This window comes from Rhodnius prolixus, unplaced genomic scaffold (assembly GCF_049639745.1).
Source record: "Rhodnius prolixus isolate KJV_2025 unplaced genomic scaffold, Rpr scaffold_5, whole genome shotgun sequence".
Classification (NCBI taxonomy): Eukaryota; Metazoa; Arthropoda; class Insecta; order Hemiptera; family Reduviidae; genus Rhodnius; species Rhodnius prolixus.
Genome location: NW_027411624.1, coordinates 18,773,901 through 18,795,124, shown reverse-complemented (window position 1 = coordinate 18,795,124; position 21,224 = coordinate 18,773,901). Strand labels below are relative to the sequence as shown.

The 21,224-nt window shown below is 29.8% G+C and overlaps 1 protein-coding gene across 2 annotated transcripts; it reads right to left on the bottom strand.

Annotated features, from left to right (window-relative positions):
• Positions 1–3,615: 3,615 nt before the first annotated feature.
• LOC141457722 (cytochrome P450 4C1-like) lies at positions 3,616–20,516 on the bottom strand. 2 transcript variants are annotated; one of them, XM_074134948.1, is made up of 13 exons: positions 20,285–20,516; positions 11,453–11,559; positions 10,593–10,683; positions 10,115–10,297; positions 9,965–10,034; positions 9,403–9,529; positions 9,098–9,179; positions 7,195–7,298; positions 6,524–6,592; positions 5,882–6,050; positions 5,412–5,594; positions 5,180–5,264; positions 4,854–4,921 (listed from the first exon to the last, which is right to left on the bottom strand). In XM_074134948.1, the coding sequence occupies exons 1-12, from the start codon at positions 20,448–20,450 to the stop codon at positions 5,221–5,223; spliced, it is 1,395 nt and encodes a 464-aa protein (XP_073991049.1). In that variant the 5' UTR covers positions 20,451–20,516; the 3' UTR covers positions 4,854–4,921; positions 5,180–5,220. The 2 variants fall into 2 exon arrangements, with proteins under 2 accessions (XP_073991047.1, XP_073991049.1); XM_074134946.1 differs by lacking the exon at positions 5,180–5,264 and having other exon boundaries at positions 3,616–4,921.
• Positions 20,517–21,224: the final 708 nt, after the last annotated feature.

Genomic DNA, 21,224 nt, shown 5'->3' with positions numbered 1-21,224 from the left:
CCAGAATCAAATGGTGCCTAAAGTCAGGAAATTCCGCAGTAATCGGCCAACAACAGTGTTTTTTGATTTTGCTCTCACACAGCAAACAAAGAAGAAGTGATTCGTAAATCAGGCACTCATAACAGTACAAAAAAATAAATAATTAGGGAGGTAAATGAAGGGTATTTAATGGTAGTGATCATTTTTTTTTTAAACGGAAAACCAATTGAAACACCTGATTCAAACTAGAAATTTGATAGCATGCAGATTTGTTTAGTTTTCTCCTTGAAACTCCAAAACATAATTTTTGGATCTTAAATGTAGAAGACGTTGCATACAGATAGTTGTAAATGGAACCAAAAAGAAATGACAGACAGTCGTTCTTTTTTTTTTCTTTTTTTTTAAATTAAGGACACACGAAGTCAAGGTATCAGCTGCAGTTCAGTGCGCTGCCACCTCCGGACAGTGTTCGTCGTTAAAAAAAAACATTGTCCACCATCGAATTTGAGTTGTAAGAAAATCCTTTGGAACAGGATTCGAACTCAGGTACTTCGAAAAATCTCCCTTGCTGAAAAAAAAATCCCTTCTGTATCTGTGATTTCAGCTATATCATACTTGCAATCCAAATAATTACAATAAACTTGTAAAAATAACGTCGTAAAGCCAACTGTATTAAAGGAACATACGCGGGGGTCCCAAGGTATATGGATAACGACTTTTTCTCGGAAACTAAGATAGCTAGAAAAAAGCTATAAAATGTCCTCTTAGTTTTTTGTTAGAAATCCAAATTTAAGTTGCAAATTTTTTCGGTGCTTCCAGAAGCGAGATACAGGCACCAACTTCATTTTTTCAAATGGGGAGGTGTGGCATTTATTTAAGAAATAGATTCCTCTATTTTTTTTTAAAGAAAAATTTCTTAAACGGTTTATTTCTGTGAGCGATATTTTACAAGTTATGAATGAAAACATGATTCTCATAAGAAATTTCAAAATGATAATATTATAACGGGTTTTTGATGGAATAAGAAGAAAAGTACTATTTTATTATAAATTTTACTCCTCATTAATATTACAGATCATGCTCGAAATGGCCTCCACCATTAGAGATGTATAGACATGCTCTTTCCTGCCAATGGTCCCTTACTGCCAAAGAAATAGATTCGAATTTAACCGAGTTACAGGCATCTATTATTCTCTGCTTTAGTTCATCTACAGATGCAATCCCGGCTTGATTCTGATACACCTAGATTTAGAAATGCTTTTAGATAAGCAGAAATAAGGAAAGAAAGAAAAAAGTTATGAATAATCACCTTGTTTTTCAGGTATCCCCAAAGGAAATAGTCAATAGGTGTCAAATCCGGTGAACGAGGTGGCCACTGAATCGCTCCCTGTGTCGATATAACACGCCCATCAAATTGCCTATCAAGATATCTCTTTACACGCCTGATGGTGTTATATCGACACAAGGGGCGATTCAGTGGCCACCTCGTTTACCGGATTTGACACCTATGGACTACTTCCTTTGGGGATACCCGAAAAACAAGGTGATTATTCATAACTTTTTTCTTTCTTTTCTTATTTCTGCTTATCTAAAAGCATTTCTAAATCTAGGTGTATCAAAATCAAGCCGGGATTGCATCTATATTTGACACCTTAGATTTCCTCTTACGATTATTAATAACAGAATAAATGAGAAATTAAAAAAAATCCCCTCAGCAAGAAACAGCAATTTGTGGAATGCAGGCTTGAAAATTATAAAAAGGCAATAGATATGCTAATCAGAATGCACCAATGAGATTATTAGTTTTAGACATGTCCACTTGGTTCTTCAGTTTGGCTGTCATACCCAGGAACAAAGTGTTGATCATATATGGATTCACCAAATAGAAATTAACAACGAGACGATTAGTTATAAAGTCGGTCGCTTTCATCTTCTGGCTGGCTGGATTATTTTCCCATCTACGACAAATACCTGGAAGTTTCCAACATTTTATAATAATTCCAATATTTAAAAAAAGACAAGCTATATAAATTGCAGCTATTTTTCGCGAACGGACCTGCAACTTTCAGGATCTTTGCAGCTGCAATAGGAATTATTTCTAACTAAAAGTACTTTGGAGCACATTTTTAGTATAACTGTATTCACTCGTATTGATTATTTTGTCTGATTAGTAATGTTACTTAGGAAATAATAAAAATATTTATCATTTTAATAAGTAACATTACTATTTATTTATCATTGTAAAAAATATATATATTTTGTTCCTGTGGATTGTGACTTTTTGTTTCATATTTCTCAAGCTTTTAACATTCAAAATGAATGTTTATCATTATTTTGTTTTCTATATTTTGCGCACTGTTATAAAGTATATGATGACAATACAAAAATTGATTGCTTAACCGTTTCCATTGTCTTCACGAGTGAGCAGACAGAGACCGAGGGGTCAATATTTTGTTCACTTAATCAAAGGGATTAATTTAATTTTAAAAAAAGAATTGCTAGATTTTTCAGTTTAGGAACGAATTCCAGTATAGGAATTTTTGAGGATTAGGATATTCAATAGTTCGAGTTGGTCTTGGACCTTCACAACCATTAGAGGAAAATGTGATTAATAAATCGATTCTTTTTCTCAGTTTCCAAGCACAAAAGACAGTCAAAAGTTCTTTTTTTTTAATATAAAACTAGTCAAAATTAAAACATTTAATTTAAATAATAAGCTTGTTGCCCTACTTGATATCATGATTGAAAAGAAATAATTCCATTTAGCATTCTACATGTGTACTTTTGCTGTTTCTACTTTGACTTAGCAGCAGGCTTTGTGTTTAGCAAAAGTTTGTTAAAGCTTTTTTCTAAATTCTTTTCTTTTGTAATGTGTACATTATTCCTTTAAAACTAAAACTACTCATAAGAATGTTGTGAAAAACAAAAAGGAAAAGCAAGTTCTAGTTGCATATAAATGAAATACCCTTGGATTGTGTATTAAGCTTATAATACATAAAACAAGAAAGAAAGCGTTGGTTTTAGATTCTTTTAAAATTAAAAATATTGTAAAAATTAGTATTGTTAAACGTTGAGCTGAATATTAAAATATTTATATACTTTTTTTTTAATAAGGAGAGGATAACAAGATAACTCAATAATTCCGACTGTGCACTAAAAGAGTACATCACAATATACAGAAAATTCCTGGACACTTTTATAACATAGTAAGATATTTTAAATATAATTTTTAATCACTTTCGCTAAATGATGGACATCTGATTAGGAAATGTAAAATGATACAAATTATATCTAAAATTATAAAACTACAAATTTAAAAAATATTGGGGTTTTAATTAAGAAACTTTTTGATTGATTAAAAAATGGTTCTTAAAAGTGTGATAAGAACTACTCAATTACTCTCTTTTATCATGTCCACAAATTGATAAATATTCAGTGAACTGGATTTTTCACAAAATTTTACCAGCACAAGTTTTGTTAGATTCACATGGAAATTATTAATGTATTTATATGTAATTTGCTAAATTAGCTGATACCTTTAAAACTGTTCGGTAAAAAAAATTCAAATTCATTAGTGGTGACAGAAAAAAAACTGTAAATTTATGTAGGTAAAAAAGATCAGGTAAGCTGAAAAAATTATTTAAGTTCATCATACTTTATTTAATTAGAGTAACAATTACATAGTTAATAAAAAAATATTTATCTAAGAAATTCATTGGTAACAAATTACTTGTACCCATCGAAAATACAATGATTTATGATGGTTTTACAGATCTTATATTTCACAGATAAAATAGAAATTAAAACGTTCATAGCACTTCTTTATTAAGTTGATTTCATAGGTGCTAGTAGCCTTAAACACTAATCGATATTTCACAAAATACCAATTCATTCTATTCCCGTATTCCCAATTGATAAATTTGCAACTATTGTCAGTTCCCAGTTTGATTATTTTTTTATTTCTAGAGTGTTCAAATACCTACCTCAAAAATAATTTCTTTAAAACCATGTAATAAACCTTTTTGGACTCAAACTTGCAACTTGATACAGCGACCAGCCAGATTTCCAGCTCGGCCCACAGGAAAATTTCTATTATTTCGCCTCGTCCATACAAAGAGAAGGTAATTTTAGTTTTTTTGATGAGAGTATTCACAAACAATTTTCTTAATAATGATTAATAAACCCAATGGGCCTAAAATTTTTGGATTTCCCAAGACGCAAATTTTACTTCACATTGCTTTGGTGAAAGAACACATTTTCAAGAGTTATTACGTAAATGCAACTCTCAACTTTCAACTGATAAAATTTTTTCTCAAGTAAACAATTGTTATCCTTAACTTTATGAATTCATTATTAATCAATTATTCTTATAATCAATTATTCTTTTTATATGCCTTGTTCTTTTTATTCTTAGCCTTTCAAAGAACTATAATGTTATCAATATATTAAGAAAAATTTATGATGTAGCAAATGAAATATGATAGTAACAAAAAAATAATTTTAACGATTAGCCAGTGATGTCTGAAGGCATTCTACTATAGTATCTCATAAGTCAAGATAATCTATCTTTTTGGCAGATTATTGAAAAAAACTAGTCTATTTTTTGGGGAGAGCACCAAAGTATAAATATTAAATATTACTTAGATTACTGAGAACTACTTTTTTTTTTTACTCTGAAGTCATCTTGCAACATTTTACAATCATGCATATTACAAAACCAAATATAAAACAATACAAAACCAAGTTTTTTCGAACTTTGTAAAAAAAGTTTCTAAAATTTTTCACTCTCTTGACGTTACTTTTATTAAAATAGGTTTTTCCGTTCGTAATATCAACAACGGCTCTAATTTAACATCTTCCTCTTTTGTTATTGCCTGAAGATGCAGCGATCTGAGAACTGTACTTATCAATACTTTCATTTCCATCATTGCAAATTTTTGTCCTAAAAAATAAGAAAAAAAAACATGTCAAGTATTTTTTTTAGAAATGAAAGTGAATTCACTAATTATATAAACAAAATTGTGCATTTGAAAAATATGAAATGTATCCGTGAATTTGATTTTGCAAATAACTATAAATTATCATTGACTGAAATTACATTCAAAGTGTTATATGTGATGAAGCAAGTGTGAAAATGCATTAGCGGAACTCTAAAACAAAATTTGTTATTCAAGTAAAGAGAAAAATCTGATGCACTGACCGGCCATAATTCCAGCCCTGCAGATTCCCACTATCAAGTCATCAAACTGATGGAAGTCCAAAACAGCAAAAAAAAAGCAGGGTTGCTTTAAAAAATTAGATAGCGGATCACTTTCTTAATTCCAAATTTTCCCATTCAACATCAACTATCATGCCATGCAATACTCTTCCAATCCACCAATGAAGAGAGAAGTTAAAAAAGCAAAAAATTACTTATAAGGGTAAATGAATACCTATGCAGTTTCTTGGTCCTGCACTAAAAGGTATGTATGCGTAAGGATGTCTTGAAGCTGTGTTTTCTGGTGCAAATCTTTCTGGATCAAATTTAAGCGGATCAGGATAAAGTTTAGCATTTCTGTGCACTATAAATGGGAAAATAACCGTATTTGTGCCTGATGGAAGAGTTACATTTCCTTCTGTAAATCAAAAAATGAAAAAATATAACTAATCACCAAGTAGTAACGTTATTTAAATTAATCATTTGTATTACATTCTTTTATAAATTAAAATGGAATGATAGAATAGGCGAAAATACCAAATTATGAATGTGTCTTCCTAATTTGAAAACGGCATTTCAAAAATTCTGGTTTTCCCTACTTTATTGTTAAGAAAAAAAAAATGATATAACACTCATAAATACAATAATAAGAATAATACTTACAATTTGCTTTCATATTTTAACTATAACTTATTAATCACTTACTGAGTTTTACATCGTTAGTTAGAAATCTTGCTGTGTAAGGTACACTTGGATACAATCTCAATGATTCTTTTATTACTTTCTCTAAGTATTTCATATCATTTAAATGTTTTTTAGTAATTGCTTCTTCTTTATTTTCAAATATTTCATCCAATTCTTGTACAACTTTGGCCTGTACGAATACAAAATTATTTTGCTTTATAAAATTGCAATTGATGGATACTAGAAAAGTATGAATCAAGAAATACTTCATACAGTATCACATTTAGGTTCACGAAATATGTACATAGAAAAACTAAATAATCTAAGTGATTTCGGATCAAAGAATTTGAATATTTTTTAAACGATTCTGATTCATTATTAAAATAAATAAATTTTTATTTATTTTCACTTTTGCGAAGGAAGCATCACGATTTGACATTGTATCGAAAATTCTAGTTTTAATGAAATCTTTAATTTTTTATTTTATTATAAATTTCACTCCAGCAAGAGAGTTGCCAGAGGACCACTTCCTCCTTCAGCTAATCCAGTCATGAAGATTTCTCACATCAGATTCACTGATTACATTTTATTTTGGTTGATTTTGAATGGCAAATAAATAAAAATAATAATTGTAAATTGCAATAATTCAAGTAAACAAATTACCTGAACATCTTGATGTAAGCTAAGAAGAAACAACGAAAATGTTATTGCTGAAGCAGTAGTGTCATGACCCTGGAAAATGATAAATCAAACTATAATTCAATGAACATCACTTGGAGGGAGTACTAGTTAAAAAAAAATGTTTATTTCAGTAGCATCCATAATATTAAAGCATTAATATTGAAGAATTAATTAATTCGATGTTAAAGAAGATTAGCAAGGAAAACTTCGGGAATAACAGCAACAAAAAGTAATGATTGTTAATTTTTTGTTCAAACTTGAAAGTTCAGTTTCTGAAGAAAACAAAAAACTGGAATGAAGTAAGTCTGTGCTAATGTAAATTTGGTTAGGGTGACAAGAGTCCCAGATTGGCCGGTACGTTCCTGATTTTTAATGTGTACAGAATTTGACAAGGTTTGAATAAAGCCCTCCATGGTGAACCTACATTGAAGCCAACCAACATTTAACAAAGATGAATAAATGTTTTAAGAGATAGTGGCGTGTTTGTATATCTCATTTATTTATTCATCTCTTTTTATCAACGAGCTTAATGTAGCATTTTTTTTTAAATTGCTTTTGTACTTAGGTGTTACCATTGCCTATTATTTCTTTTAAAATATTATTATTTGGGGCCCAACCCATACCTAGGAGAATAAAAATGTGTTTATAATTACCTCAAACAAAAAAGTGTCAACTTCTTCTCTAATATCTGTTTCACTTAATTTATTTTCAGTATCTAATTCCAGTAATAGATCTAAAAATGCTTTCCTCTTTTTTACTGCAAAATATAAAACAAAAAAATCTTATAAGAACGGCATAAGTGGTAGTTATGAAAAACTTATAAATGGAATACTATGTTATTAAAGATCAAGATTCTGAAACAGTATTTTTTTTATTCCAAATGTTTCAAAATTAAATATTAATACGCATATATTAATATACGTATGCCAGTGATATTAAACACTTGAGGCTCTAAGAATGAAAAAATTATTTACAGTCTGCTAATAAATAAGCACGCTCCGCTTCTATCAAGTGTGTGGTGTTCTCCATCATCATTAGCATAAATGGCTAGATTCTGTGAAAATAAGAACTTAAGTGTACACCCTTCATGGCTTCATAAGTTGTTATGCCAAAGTTTAACATTAGTAACTGGTAAAATACGCTTTGAATTCAAACATTATTTGAAGTAGTCTAATGTAAACCGTTTTCAAAACCTCTTTAATATTGTAAAAATTTCCCCACAAAAAAGTTGCAAATAAAAATGAAAGTTCAATAAATTATGCTGGAAAAAATGTATGCTTACGTTTATAAATAATATAGAGCCCTTATGTCACAAAGAGAATGAAGAGAAATTAAGACAATTGAGTGACAAAATTAAGGACATGGATGCCTGAAATTAGGCCCCTTTCGGTTAAAGAAGAATAGACAAGACACAGAATAGGTGATACGAGGCTCATACTCTCCCAATAATTATCGGGAAGGAATCCAAACAAATGCTGTTTTGGAACGTTCAATACCATAAGTACATAGTGTTTTGGAGGAATGAGGCTACTTACATTGAGTAGAACTAACCCTAGTATAGAAGACATGTTAGAGCTAGGCTTATAATACACGACACAATTGTTTAAATATTAAAAACTCTAAGAATTAGATTTAGGCTTGACGATGTGAAGAAGTTCATCCAGTAATTGTGGGAATTTATAAATGTAAATAGAATTATAACTTTTCAAAAGCACGAAGGTATTTAATTGGAGTGTCAGTTGATGATTGGATGTTGCAGGTTAGGGACGGTAAAAAAAAATTTTAACTTCAGCTCAATGTCTAAGGCAGCCGCCGTACAGGCGCTAATGACTTTAGCAGCTTTTGAGCCGAAAAAAAAACAGAGCTATTTTCGAGAAAATAATGAACCTTTGACAAATCCATTGAGTGAAATAGGTATATTAATTTGCTGGAGATCTTCTTGCCGAATCGTTTTTTGATTTGCACATCAATTGATATCAGCAAATCTTCTATTGTTGTAGAAAGAGTATTCCTGGCTCTTGATGTTCTTCTTGGTGAATGGGTCTCACTATCAATAAGAATCAAACGAAATAAATGTTCTTAAGATTAGATAGAACATCAATAGTTTTATTATCCACAGATAATTACTGTTTCTGAGTCAGTTTTTCAATTCATTTCTTTGGGATCCCATAAAGTTGTATTGGCAGAGATAACCACATAGTTATGTTTTTTGAAAAATATTACTTTGGCCTCACAGCGATACGTTATAATTCGCTTTGTTTCTAAAGGGAATAAGGTTCACCATACAAAACAATAACCTCTTCATTCTTACTTATGTATTGGAATCACCAAAATTCTCAAGAACAGATGAAAGTAAGCTGCGGTATTTAAAAGACAATCTTTTCTTCTTATTTGTGGACGAGTTTGCTCTGCACTCAATGGAGAAAACATCAAGAATTCGTCCTCCCCTTCTTCATAAAATAGGGTTAAATTAGTTGGGTAGGGTACATATGTTATTAATGCTGACCACCTCATGAAACAAATCATTAAAGTGATTCAACCTCATGAATCACAGACCTTTCTTATTTGCATCCTCAACTTCGATTTCTGCCATTTTTATCTTTGATTCCTTGTACATTTGCTTTCTCTCTCTGATTATCTGAAAAACAAATCTAATCAGATAATTGTCCTTTCAAATTAAAAAAAAAAAAGATACTATTTTAATCATTGAAGCTTTAAAATAAATGCAATGCCATTAAAATTAATTGACACAATTCTCTTAGGAATAAGCCAAAGCAATTCTTCTTTTTTTATCAGCTGCATGATTGACTTTTTCTTTTCCTTTATTTATTTGTTTATCCACTTGTTTTTTTGTTACTTACATTTAAGGTATAATGGTGCAATTCTTTTAAATGTTTTTTAAATTCAACTCCTTTAGGTGTAAGTCCAAAAATCCAGTCTCGATGTAGGTAAAGATTCTGCATTCTATACACTGTTAAAATGCCCACTCTGTAAACAAACACAATTTTTCCTTATGGGAATCATGCTACTAACAAGAATAGTAATTGTGTAGCCTTATTGCTTTTAACAAACATAATTTAACATAAAAATTATTCCTAGAAAAGTAAGGGAATAATAATTTTGTTATGTAAAGAGCGCAGATAGTTTATACAAAATTAAATGCAAATAACTTCACTATAAACTGATTGTACATTATCGAAATTTAATTATCGACCACAATCTTCTCAGTGCACTGGCGGCCTTTAGGCAGTGTGCTATTATTAAAGAATTACTGGATACAGGGTTTCTGGAAGAGAAAATCTCCAAACGGATATTTCAAAACTTAAAAATGGAAACTCTTCACGATTACAAAGTATAGAGTACAGAAACTACTATAGTAGAGTAAGAGAGAATAAAAATAATTCTGACATGATAGATTTTTACCTTTTCACACAATTCACGTAATCCTTGGAGAGATCATCTTGTGCTCTCAGCTCTACACCCATTGCAGTTTCTAAAATTTAATTATTTAATCTGCTTCAAGATTATAATTAATTTCTTCAAATATTTGTAAACATAAATTAGATAACAAACCACAAATCACATCTAGCGCGCAAAGTGTTACAACTTCATGTATATTTATTTCTTCATCTCTCTTCTTAAGTAATTTAGTTACTAATTTTCTTGCATGTCTCTCCATACTGTTTAGATTTTCTTCTAAAATTTTAAAATGAAAAGTAGGAGTAAGAAGTTTTCTTCTAGTATGCCATTTTTCACCTGAAAAGATTTTTGTGGTTTTAAATCTTCAGATATCTTCTATTATGCAATCATGGGAGGTTTTCAAATGAAAAATTTACTTCTAAACTTGAAATTTGGACTAAATGTTTTTAAGTATTTTAATTGACCTAGGTTTTACAGATAAAAGACACAAAACCTCATTATTATTCATACTTGCAGTATCGCGATTTTTTTGTGCATTGAAATTACAGGAATGCTATCTGTACTGCAGGCATATTAACTACAACATTAGAATTACAGCAATAATTTTTAAGGAAGTTATTTTAATACTTACCTGTACTTATTAGTAAACCTTCATTCAGCCAATTTACCAACGGTTTGTATTCAATTCCTTTGTCAAGGTTTTCCGAACTTCCCAAGATTTCCTAAAAGAAAAAATTTAAATATAAATAATTAAACTTGTTATGTAAGTTTTCATAATTAAATTTAATTAAAAATTGTTAATTGGTTAAATGAAGTTATCACAATTTTCCAATAAAGTAACGTTTGTTTTTTGTTGCTACAGCCTAAAGCATGTAACATGAGCACATACTTTAATCATATTTGAAATCGTTATTAGATCAATGTTAATGTCTGGAAATCAAATGTTACAAATTGACGTTACTCGTTATGATACAGTCTTGTCATCAAACAAATTGATCCCATTGAATGATGTTAAACAACTGGGTTATTTCTCGTGTGTGTGATAGTAAGATGAGGAATACTTCAAAAGCAAAATTCTAACGAAAAACGTTCTAAGACGAAGCTCTAAAGTTTATTCAGAGGTACAGTTAAATCATAGAATCCATAACAATAATAGAACATAAATTATTTCACACTATTAAAGCTTTCACCAATATTATTAGAGGTGAATAATTTTATTCCTTACGAATAGTTAAATTATTTTACACTATTAAAGCTTTCACACAAACTATTCGTAAGGAATAAAATTATTCACCTCTAATAATGTAAGAAAAGGCAGAAATTGCTATGATGTGAAAGGAGCATAAAAGTCCTTTAATTTCATGCAACAAGTGAAAAAAAAAACACCAAAACTGCTACAATTTAAAGGTAAATTTAAAGACAAATGACAGTCTTTCTTATATTGTACCATTTTAATTGCTAAAAAATTAAATGAAATACAAGTCTACTGACTGCTATGTCTTCAGGCTCTTGGACAATAACTAGAGGTACTCCAAGTAGCCAAACCAATGTCAAACGAGTATATTCTGCAGCCAGTTGTGTGAAATAATCTAAAAGTTCTGAAATAAAAGTGCACAATTAGATGTTTATGATATAAATATAATATCTTATTAAATTTTAAGTATTTTTGGTCAAGTATTTTATCCGAAAATCTACAAATGTAAATTTTTGCAAGCTTCTCCATTTTGGTTTTGTACGTTTACTGGTAACTGATAAAAATTAATTTATTTCAAATGATGATTTGAATTTTTAAAAATGTTGCAATTTTTTGGATTCTGGCTGGAACATTTCTTAAGTTGAAATATTATATTGACTTGAGGAAATAGAATTAGAGATGGTTCAAATAGCACTTTAGGAGAAAATTTTTAATCCCAAAGAACCTTCTAAAAATGCATAATTCACCAGGAAGAGAGTTTCAAATCAATATAAACCCACTGTCTAGCTCTCTGACCCTAACGGTGTTAGCAAAAACTACAACTCAAATTACTATTATTACTTAATTTTTTTAATTGTTTTCCACAAATAAATATGGCCAAAATGGTTCTTTGCCGGCGTTAAGTGTTCAGCAGGCAAGACCTGCTCCTTAACACTTCTTAAAGACCGTAGATTCTCATTGGCATTAAGTTCTTCAGAGTCCAAAACCCATCCAATAAAAACACTTTTACTGGAGAAATGTTACAAATAAAATAAGGTACAAAGGAAATAAAAACTACATTAAGTTTAAAGCATATCAATTTGCAGCTTTTTAAATCAAAAAACTCGAAACTTCTATTCAGAAAAGTCGCATTTCTGTTTAGCAAATTTCCTTCAAAGACGTAAACAATGATTTCAATCTTATTTTTTGTGCAGACTTTCTTCTTTCGTATAATTTATACACTAAAGTTTCACATATTTATTAAATCAATACTACTCCTTTAAAAAGAATTCTTTTTCCTTAAACAAATCTAAATTTTCCTTAACAAATTAAATATAAATTATAATTAATTATTATAAACAATGTATATGTATAAAATATGTTTTACCGTTAAAAAGAGAAAAACAAAATTGCCACAATAAGTTTAACAACTGTATTCTAAGGACGTGAGAATAAGGAAATTTATCGCATAATAACGGAAAAGGATTGAGTCAGCAGCTACACTTTAGTTATTTTCGTTGATTGTATCCTGAAAACCTTTTTTTCATAGGACTTTAATCATTTCAATTTTGAAAATTGAACACGATCGCAATACTTCTTTTTTGTTAGAAGTCAAACAACGTACGAATGGTGCTTATTTAGTTGAGAGCTTCTGTCCCATTTTCTGATAAACCAGATTCTGAGTATAATTACTTATACTAAAATTAAAACTGTCCGATAGGACAGTTGTATAAGGGTTGATCATCAAAAACTGCAGGAAAAAGCGTAACGTTGAAAAACACCCAACTTTGACAATTTTTTTTCTATTTTTCTATAAAAGATAAAATTCCCAAATTTTCTTTATAATGTAGGGCAAACCCTCCTTTATAACTGTAATTTTTTTGCAACAACCTAGATCTGATAGATTTTGAGAAAAAAGTTGCCGAAAATGTGCAAAAACGGCATTTTCAAAAATTGTTGTTGTTCTTGTTCTTCTTCTTCTTCTTCTTCTTCTTCTTCTTCTTGTTGTTGTTGTTGTTGTTGTTGTTGTTGTTACCTTTTTTGTAAACTGCGTAGCGCCTAAACGCGTGAACCGATTTTCATGAATGAGGTGTCATTCGATTCGGAATTTTATGTAGATGTGCCTTTTGGGGGTCTCGTCGCTGTACATCGAATGGGAGAGGAGTTAGCCCCCTTTATGTAAGTCCCCTCCAAAATTATTATTACTAATTACTCTGTAAATCTTGGCCCGATTTTGATAAAATTTGGTAGGATGATAGGGTTAGGGCTCCCCTACATAACATTAAAGCGACGATCTAATCTTACACTTGTTAAGGGGAAGTATAGCAATCGTTTCAAATTATCGACACGTGAACTGATTTTCATGAATAAAGTGTCATTCGAATCGAAATTTTGTACAGATTTGCATTTTAAAAGTCTCGACGCTACGCCTCATAAGGAGGGGAGTTTGCCCCACCCAAGTATAGCCCTTTCTAAAACTATTATTACCAATATTTCCATAACGCTTAGTCCGATTTTGATAAAATTTAGCACGAAGAAGTGATTAAAGGTCCTCTACGTGGCAGTGAAGTGCCATCATGCTCTTACACCTACTAAGAGGAAGTCTTGCAACTGTTAAAATTATCAATGGGTGAACCGATTTACATCAATGAATTGTCGTTCGATTCAAAATCTTTGCCTCTTTGCCTTTTTGGGAGAAGTACTGTATTCGCAGTTTGTTTTTCTTACTCCTCTTAAAAGGAAGTACTGAAATCGCAGTTTAATTTTGCTAGTTACGTACAAATACCTTCCTATTTTATTCAAAACGCTTTCTCAAAAAAATTGTTATTGAGGATGGCAACTATAATCATTCTTTATAAAGATCTCTCCAGTGGTAGTTACAGTTCCGACTAACACCTTTTCAGGTTATAATGACAGAATTGCTTATTCCAAATTTTAAACAAATCTGTAAAGCAGATATGTAACTTCGCAAAATATACAAAAATGAAAATCTATCCAAAAGGTACAAAAATCTCCTTAACAAAAACTTACAGTTTTAAAAGTTAAGTATAAGGGTTGATTAAACGCCAAAAGGTACACAAATCAGCTAGTACCCAACATTTCATTCATGCTTAGTTCATATAATTTAAGTAATTTTGCTGCATTAACTTTTCCTTCACATTTTTTAGAATTTATTAGATATCACAGACCCTTATGCTGGCCAGTTCATTCATAATATTATTTTGTTATAATTATGATAAGATGTATATTATATCCGTTTTTAAATAGGTACTTTATTTTAACTCTATTCCGAATTATTCTTCGGATTTAGCTTTAATTTGCCCTTTATTCTGAGATGTCACATATATACGATATATGCAAAAGTAGAAAAAGACAAAGTTAGAGTCGGCTACTGTTTAAATTTGAATCACGGATTTAAAAGAATATTTCAGTCTTGAATTCGTCTTACCGAAATATTCGTGAGCACAAATAACACACAGTTAATAACAAGTAGATTATTCAACATTATTTATTCATTTCTCAATTGTAATTTAATTTAGACCCCCTAATTTTACTTATAGTAAAATACTGGAATAATTAGATGTCCTAAACGTATGCATATCTCATTTATTTTATATTACATGTATACAACATTGTGGGAAGAACACCTAGATTGAGAATGTAATTGAAGAAAACCATATTATTTGCGATAAAGCCAGATAATTATTACCTTTAATTATAAACGTTTGGCTACTACATAAAATAACAATTACTTTAATCGAAGAATGAACTTAAACAGACGATTTAAAAAAATAAATAAAATAAAATAAATAAATAAAATAAACAAAATCATTGATGTATGTTGATGTAAGCATTTTTTCAAAAAGTTTTTGAATTTTTTAACCTGTAATTAATAGTTTGATTATTATAGATTAATATTAATAGATATTAAAGTCAATCTACAGTGCTACTTGAACAAATGTTTTGCAGATAAATATGGCCAGCATAAGGGTCTGTGATATCTAATAAATTCTAAAAAATGTGAAGGAAAAGTTATACAATAGTAAAGAAGTGGTTGAACTAGCAGAAACACTGCTGCATATTCTACTGCAGAGCTAACTAGCCGTCTGCCCGGAGTTCGGCTTAACCAAGTGAAAATAAAAATAAACAATTATAATAATTAACAAACCTAAACATTTAATAATTTAAATAACTAATACAAAAAAAGATATCTGGGGAACTATTTTTTGAAATTTCCCATCAAGCTTCCTCTGACATCAGGTGACGATTTTTTTTTTGGCGCTAATTTTTACTTTTTCCTCAAAACATAAATGAAAATAGAAGGCGGAGGTAGGTACTATAAAAATAGCCTGTTAAATTTTCATTTTCATTTAAAGCTCTGTGTTGCATAACATTGCTAAAATTTAATAAGAATCATTAAAAAAACAAAATACAAAATTAACTAAACACAACAAAACTAAATTAACGTTGTAAAAATATTAAAAGAAAATAGCCATTCACATCTTCAAATATTTAAAAAAAAAGAAAGAGAAGAAGCTAATGTTTAAACTAGTGAGATAACAAACATATCAATCAGTTTTTATAAAGTAGGTGATCTACTTCGCCTTACTGAGAACTTTCGAAGCCAAGACTTCTTGTGAACAACAAGTAAAGCAGGAGTTTTCGGAATACTTCAAAAATTTAGGATTAAGATTTGTCTAAAATCCAGTGTATGGGGCAAATGCTGCTTTTTTACGAAAATCTATAATTAATAGACTAATAAAATCAATCCTTTTTTTTCTTTAAATACATTTGGAACCCCAGGAGAATTGAAGCCCAATTATAACAAGCTTAGATATAATATCTATTAGAACATTGGTAACGAAATATATAAATATATTGCAACTAATCTTAAATAAATACTTTGCTATCTCCACTGACTAACTGTTCAAAACAAGGTTATTATAATTTAATCTCAGCGATGGATATATGAGGGTAGTTAAGAAAGTCATAAAAACTTTATTATATATTTTTTGATGCCAAATAAATTTACTAGATAACAATAAGTGCTTTTTTACCTCCCTTATTACACTTAAAATAATTAGGCAGGGTTTTTTGTATTAATGATAATAATTTCAAATGACTATGTTAGAAAAAATATTGGGTTGTTCCCTTTAACTTTCGAAAGTGCTTTCAAGGAATCCCACTTTCAATTTTTTTCTTCTTTTAATTGAAGGCTTTTTAAAGCATTTTCTATGGATCAGCAGAGAAGTGGATCATAATCTCGAATCTTTCGACAAAGAAATAAAAGGAAATGAAGATCCTTACTGAATACTGGGTACTACGGTACGCGCACTTAAGAAGAATGGTTACTATCGGGCACCCTGAAAATGCGGCAGTACCATCCTGGGAACGAAGGTGTGTGAGTCACCCAAGTGCAATGCAGTGTCAGTGCAGCTTCTGTTTTCATTAATCTTCTCACTTAACATCCTAAGAAGATGGAACACCTAAAATCGCCCACAATATGGAACTAACTTTTGACGTTCCCAGAAAAACTCTAACTCAAATTCACAGAACTGCATCCTTTTTTAGTTTTTTATTGTAGGCTCTCTTCCATTGTAAAGAATTTGTTAAAATCAAACAAGATCAATAATAATTGTATTTCGTTATAGACTAACATTATGAACTGATGGTTGCTTTGGCCTGCTTCATTTTCGATCATAATGACATTTTCAGATTTCCAATTTTTATTTTTTTAACCAATAATTAATTAAACTAAAGTAATCGCCTATTTTTTCAGGCGGGTCTTTACATCCAACTTCCAATTAGGTATCGTGGAACACATCCTTTACTATTAACATATTTTCCAACAAAGAAGCTAGCTTATTCGCGGGATTCGAACTAGGGATCTCCAACCAACTAAGCCCAGCTTCACAACCACCAGACCAACACCAGCCTCTTAATTAATTAATTTATAATGTTGAATCAAATATGAACATCAACTCTATATATAGACAAGTAATATAGAATTAATTACTTCTAAAACAAGTAACTTTCAAATTACTGTAGTTCTGATTGTAATTCTGTTATAAAATTGAAATTAAATAAAAATTACTAAGCAATATTATGATTAATTAAGATCTATTTTAAGTGGAGTTCAGCTTTTTTTATATAATGTTCGTCAAGGATTTCGCCTTGGGGATACAAATAAAGTAACTCGTTCAAATTAAACATGGAAACTCTTTCTTAGTATGGACCATAATTATTTGGTAATATTCTTATCATCTCTGAAGTCACCATAGCCATCAAATTTTTGAAAATGACAATTAATTTACTGTTATATAACTTGTAAGAGCTGAAAGCCTATAGTAAATATAATTGCTTAATACAAACTTGTCGACCTTGACTCAGATCAACAATATTTATATAGCCTTTATGGATGTCCTGCTTTACTTATGATAAATACTTAGGATAAATATCATCAACATGTTGCAAAACTTTTGTGTCTGAATTTCCTTTAAGGAAAAAAAAAAACGGATGTGATATTGGGTTAAATTGAGTTTCTCTTTTGGCAGATATTACCGTCTAGCTAGATGATAAAATTTCTCGCACGTTTTATTCAGTAAAAATCAAGTTTTCCCATAAAAAGGGAACTTTTGAAAGAATTTTTGATCTAAAACTATTTTTAAAAACATTTTGAATTTCTCACACTCTTCCAACAAGAAAAAGATCGAGAGGTCAAATTTTTGAAATTGACTTTTCACTGTGTGTATATATTTATATAAAATTACAAATTATGTATACACATGTGAAAAAAATATCTTAAAACTAAATAACCAGAAAATTCAAACTTTTATTTCTTGCATTGCTATGGATTTAACAGAAATTCATCAACTGAAAGAGCGTTTTTACAGAGTGGATTTACTTGTATTAGATTTTTATTTTTTTTAAAAAAAAATCCTTTCTAATGATTACTTTTAGGCTTGAAATATTCTTTTCTAATTAAATGATACTCTTTTTTATTTGGAACACTTTTTCCAAGATTTTTTAAAGCGAGTTCTCAGTAAATTCTAATATATTATCCATCTACGTAACGTTTTTTTTATCTCTAAACATAGAATTAGCTTGATTGGTAGTTACATTATTTGAAACATTATACCAAGAGTCCAGCCCCTCCTCCAATAATTTTGTGGAGCTACAGGAAAATATTTCAAAAATGAAGGGCGCCAAGCGGCGAAAAAATTCTTATAAATGGACGAAGTGGAAATTGCTGAATGGGTAGTGAGTTTTTTCGATAGAAAAATGGCAACTGGGGCCACAGAACCCACAAATTATCCCAATAAATTGGATGTAAAATCTGTAATTCTACCTCTAACATTAGGAATAGTGGTAAGGGAATAGTAAACATTTGTGTAATATTATAACAATAATTTCTAGCTTTTAGGAACAAATTACGTTTGTGTTTGTGTCTGTGGTAAATAATGTCAAAGAAGGATACACTTTCTATGTTATTTTCGGCTGAATTCGTCACCCAATCTTCCCACCATTAAACCTTGCTGGCTTAAAAATTGATCAACTGAGAATTTAAAAGGCTATTATATACAGAACAATTGAGTCTTTATATTCGTTTTTACCTGTCACGCCAATTATTTTAATTAAAAAAAAAAACTAATATATTCTGAAATAAATAAATATAAAACAAAAATATGAAACAAATATAAAAACAATATAATCTGAACAGTGTAAATATTGTTCTATAACATTTGTAGAATAGACTGGATTCGTCGAGAATATAAGGTTTGGATGAACCCCATAGTTCTATAGTCTATGTCATAGACATATAACAACGTAGGTTTCAATTTTGTTTAATTAATAAATTATGATGTTGAAGATGTTTCCAAGCTGCAAATCATTTTTTAGGTCATTTCTTTAGTTGTGTGCGGGGGTTCCATGTGAGTCTTATGCCAATGAATAACCCTAAGTAGCGTAAATGGTCAGCAATTGGAAGACCACTCAGATACTAGTGAAGTCAAGATAAGATAAGATAATAGACGGGACGGGACCTACGCCCCACGGCACCGCAGCTACAAAAGATTAGTGAAGTCAAACTGAGAGTATCAGTGATAAAAACTCCCTTGCGGAACACCAGCTGAGATTGAATAGATTTGTGATGTGTTTGCCGAATCATGGTTAAGCCATTACTAAGAGATTACTTTAAAATCCAATAGTAAATGCTGGGAATAACGCTTCAAAACTGCTACAGAAAGCCCAGGAGCCGAACATGATCAAAAGCTTAGGCAAAATTGGAACTTTCTAATTTGAATAATATTAGATACTTAGAGATTATCAAGACATTAAATAATGATGGAAATCGACGGTGTTTTTGTATATTTCTTAAGTGGGAGTATATCGTATCGTAGTTAATGATAAGATAACTCAGAAATAAATAAATATATGGAACTAAATAATCAGAAAGTTATATTAGACAAATTTATTTATATCAATCTACTGTTACCCTTCTATTTATATGACCTATTATTACCCATCTAATAATATCAATATACCGAAATCTAGATAAGCCATGAAATAATTAATTGGAATTTACCAGAATACTAAAAAAAACTTGACGATTTAAACTTATATCTCAGAAAAAAAGACAACTGTGCATATATGATCATGAGGACTCAAACGATACGGGACTGCCAAACGGACAAACAGATGTATAGGATTCAGTCCCTAAATCCTAAATCCTTTGCACCATAGTCAATATTCCCTTTTACAAATATAACCAAACCATTCACATCAATCTGAGAATGCCCTTCATTTGCGACTTAGCCAAATCCGTTACATGAAATCCCAGCTCCTCATTCAAGCCTTATCAATTCGTACTATCCTCACCAACCCGCCAAGAAGTTTGAGGTAACGTTGCCGGAGTTACTATCTGAAAGCCTGATGATGGCTGTAACGCTATAGCCTATTTTAAGATGTATTTTAGTAATATCACACAAACAAAAAAGGTTGTTTCTTTCAAGCACATAATTTTAGAAATTTAACTTTGCATTCTATATTTCTACATAGTATGTATACAAACACAAATAATGTGCTCAAGTTGTAAAATAAATTTATAATTAAATAGAAAAAAATTGTTAAAATTAATTCTAAATTCTTACCGGTGAATTTTAATCTGTTCACAGTTATAGCCATACCGATTATAGGATGACCTTTTGGTCCGTGTATTTTATTAACTAATCTAAATGTCCTAAAAGATGGTATAAAAGTGCAATAAAAATATAAAATTATAAAACTTAATATAAACGTAATTAAAACTGATAACATGATTTGAACAAATGAACACTGCTCATGTATAGTTAGTTACATGTATAATGATAGTTCTTGGGTTTTACCTTATCCTATGTATATTTTCCCCTTCCACAATTACCTTCAAAATTGTATTCTACTGTTACTGTATTTTGTTACATTGTTGTCCTTGAAGTAAGATCATTACTATATTTTTATTTTTCTATTGTATCTATTGAGAAGCTTATTTTTACTGGCAAGTGCAGTTATTAGAAATGTACTATATATTAAACATTTATTAGCAATGTTTTAGGAACAAGTTATTTAACAGAAATGCCTTGAAAGAGTTCTCTTTTTCCCAGATTGGTCAAACTAATTTGTTTGCATTGTTAGGATTTCAAGAACATTTTCCTAACTATTTTAAAAATTTGGTTCAAAATAAAATAAGTAGAGAATTCAATATTGAGATGGCCGAAAAATAATATAATTAAGTTTATTTTAGATAAAAATATCTATTTATTTACTTATAAATCATTACTTTAGTTGTATTTTATTTTATTTTAATAATCGAGTAATGAAGTATTCACATTGGAATTTAATTTAAGAATTTAAGATTAATTTTGAACACAGCCATGTTTAATATGAATCTTTAATTATTGCATGCATTAAAATAAATTAAATCTAAAGAGTTTACTTAAAATATTTGTTCATCATTTCTATATCACTTGTCAATAATAAAACATTTATTAACAAGTCCTACTATTCATTCATTTGCTTTGTTAATATTTACTTAAATTGCAAATTTTATCATAT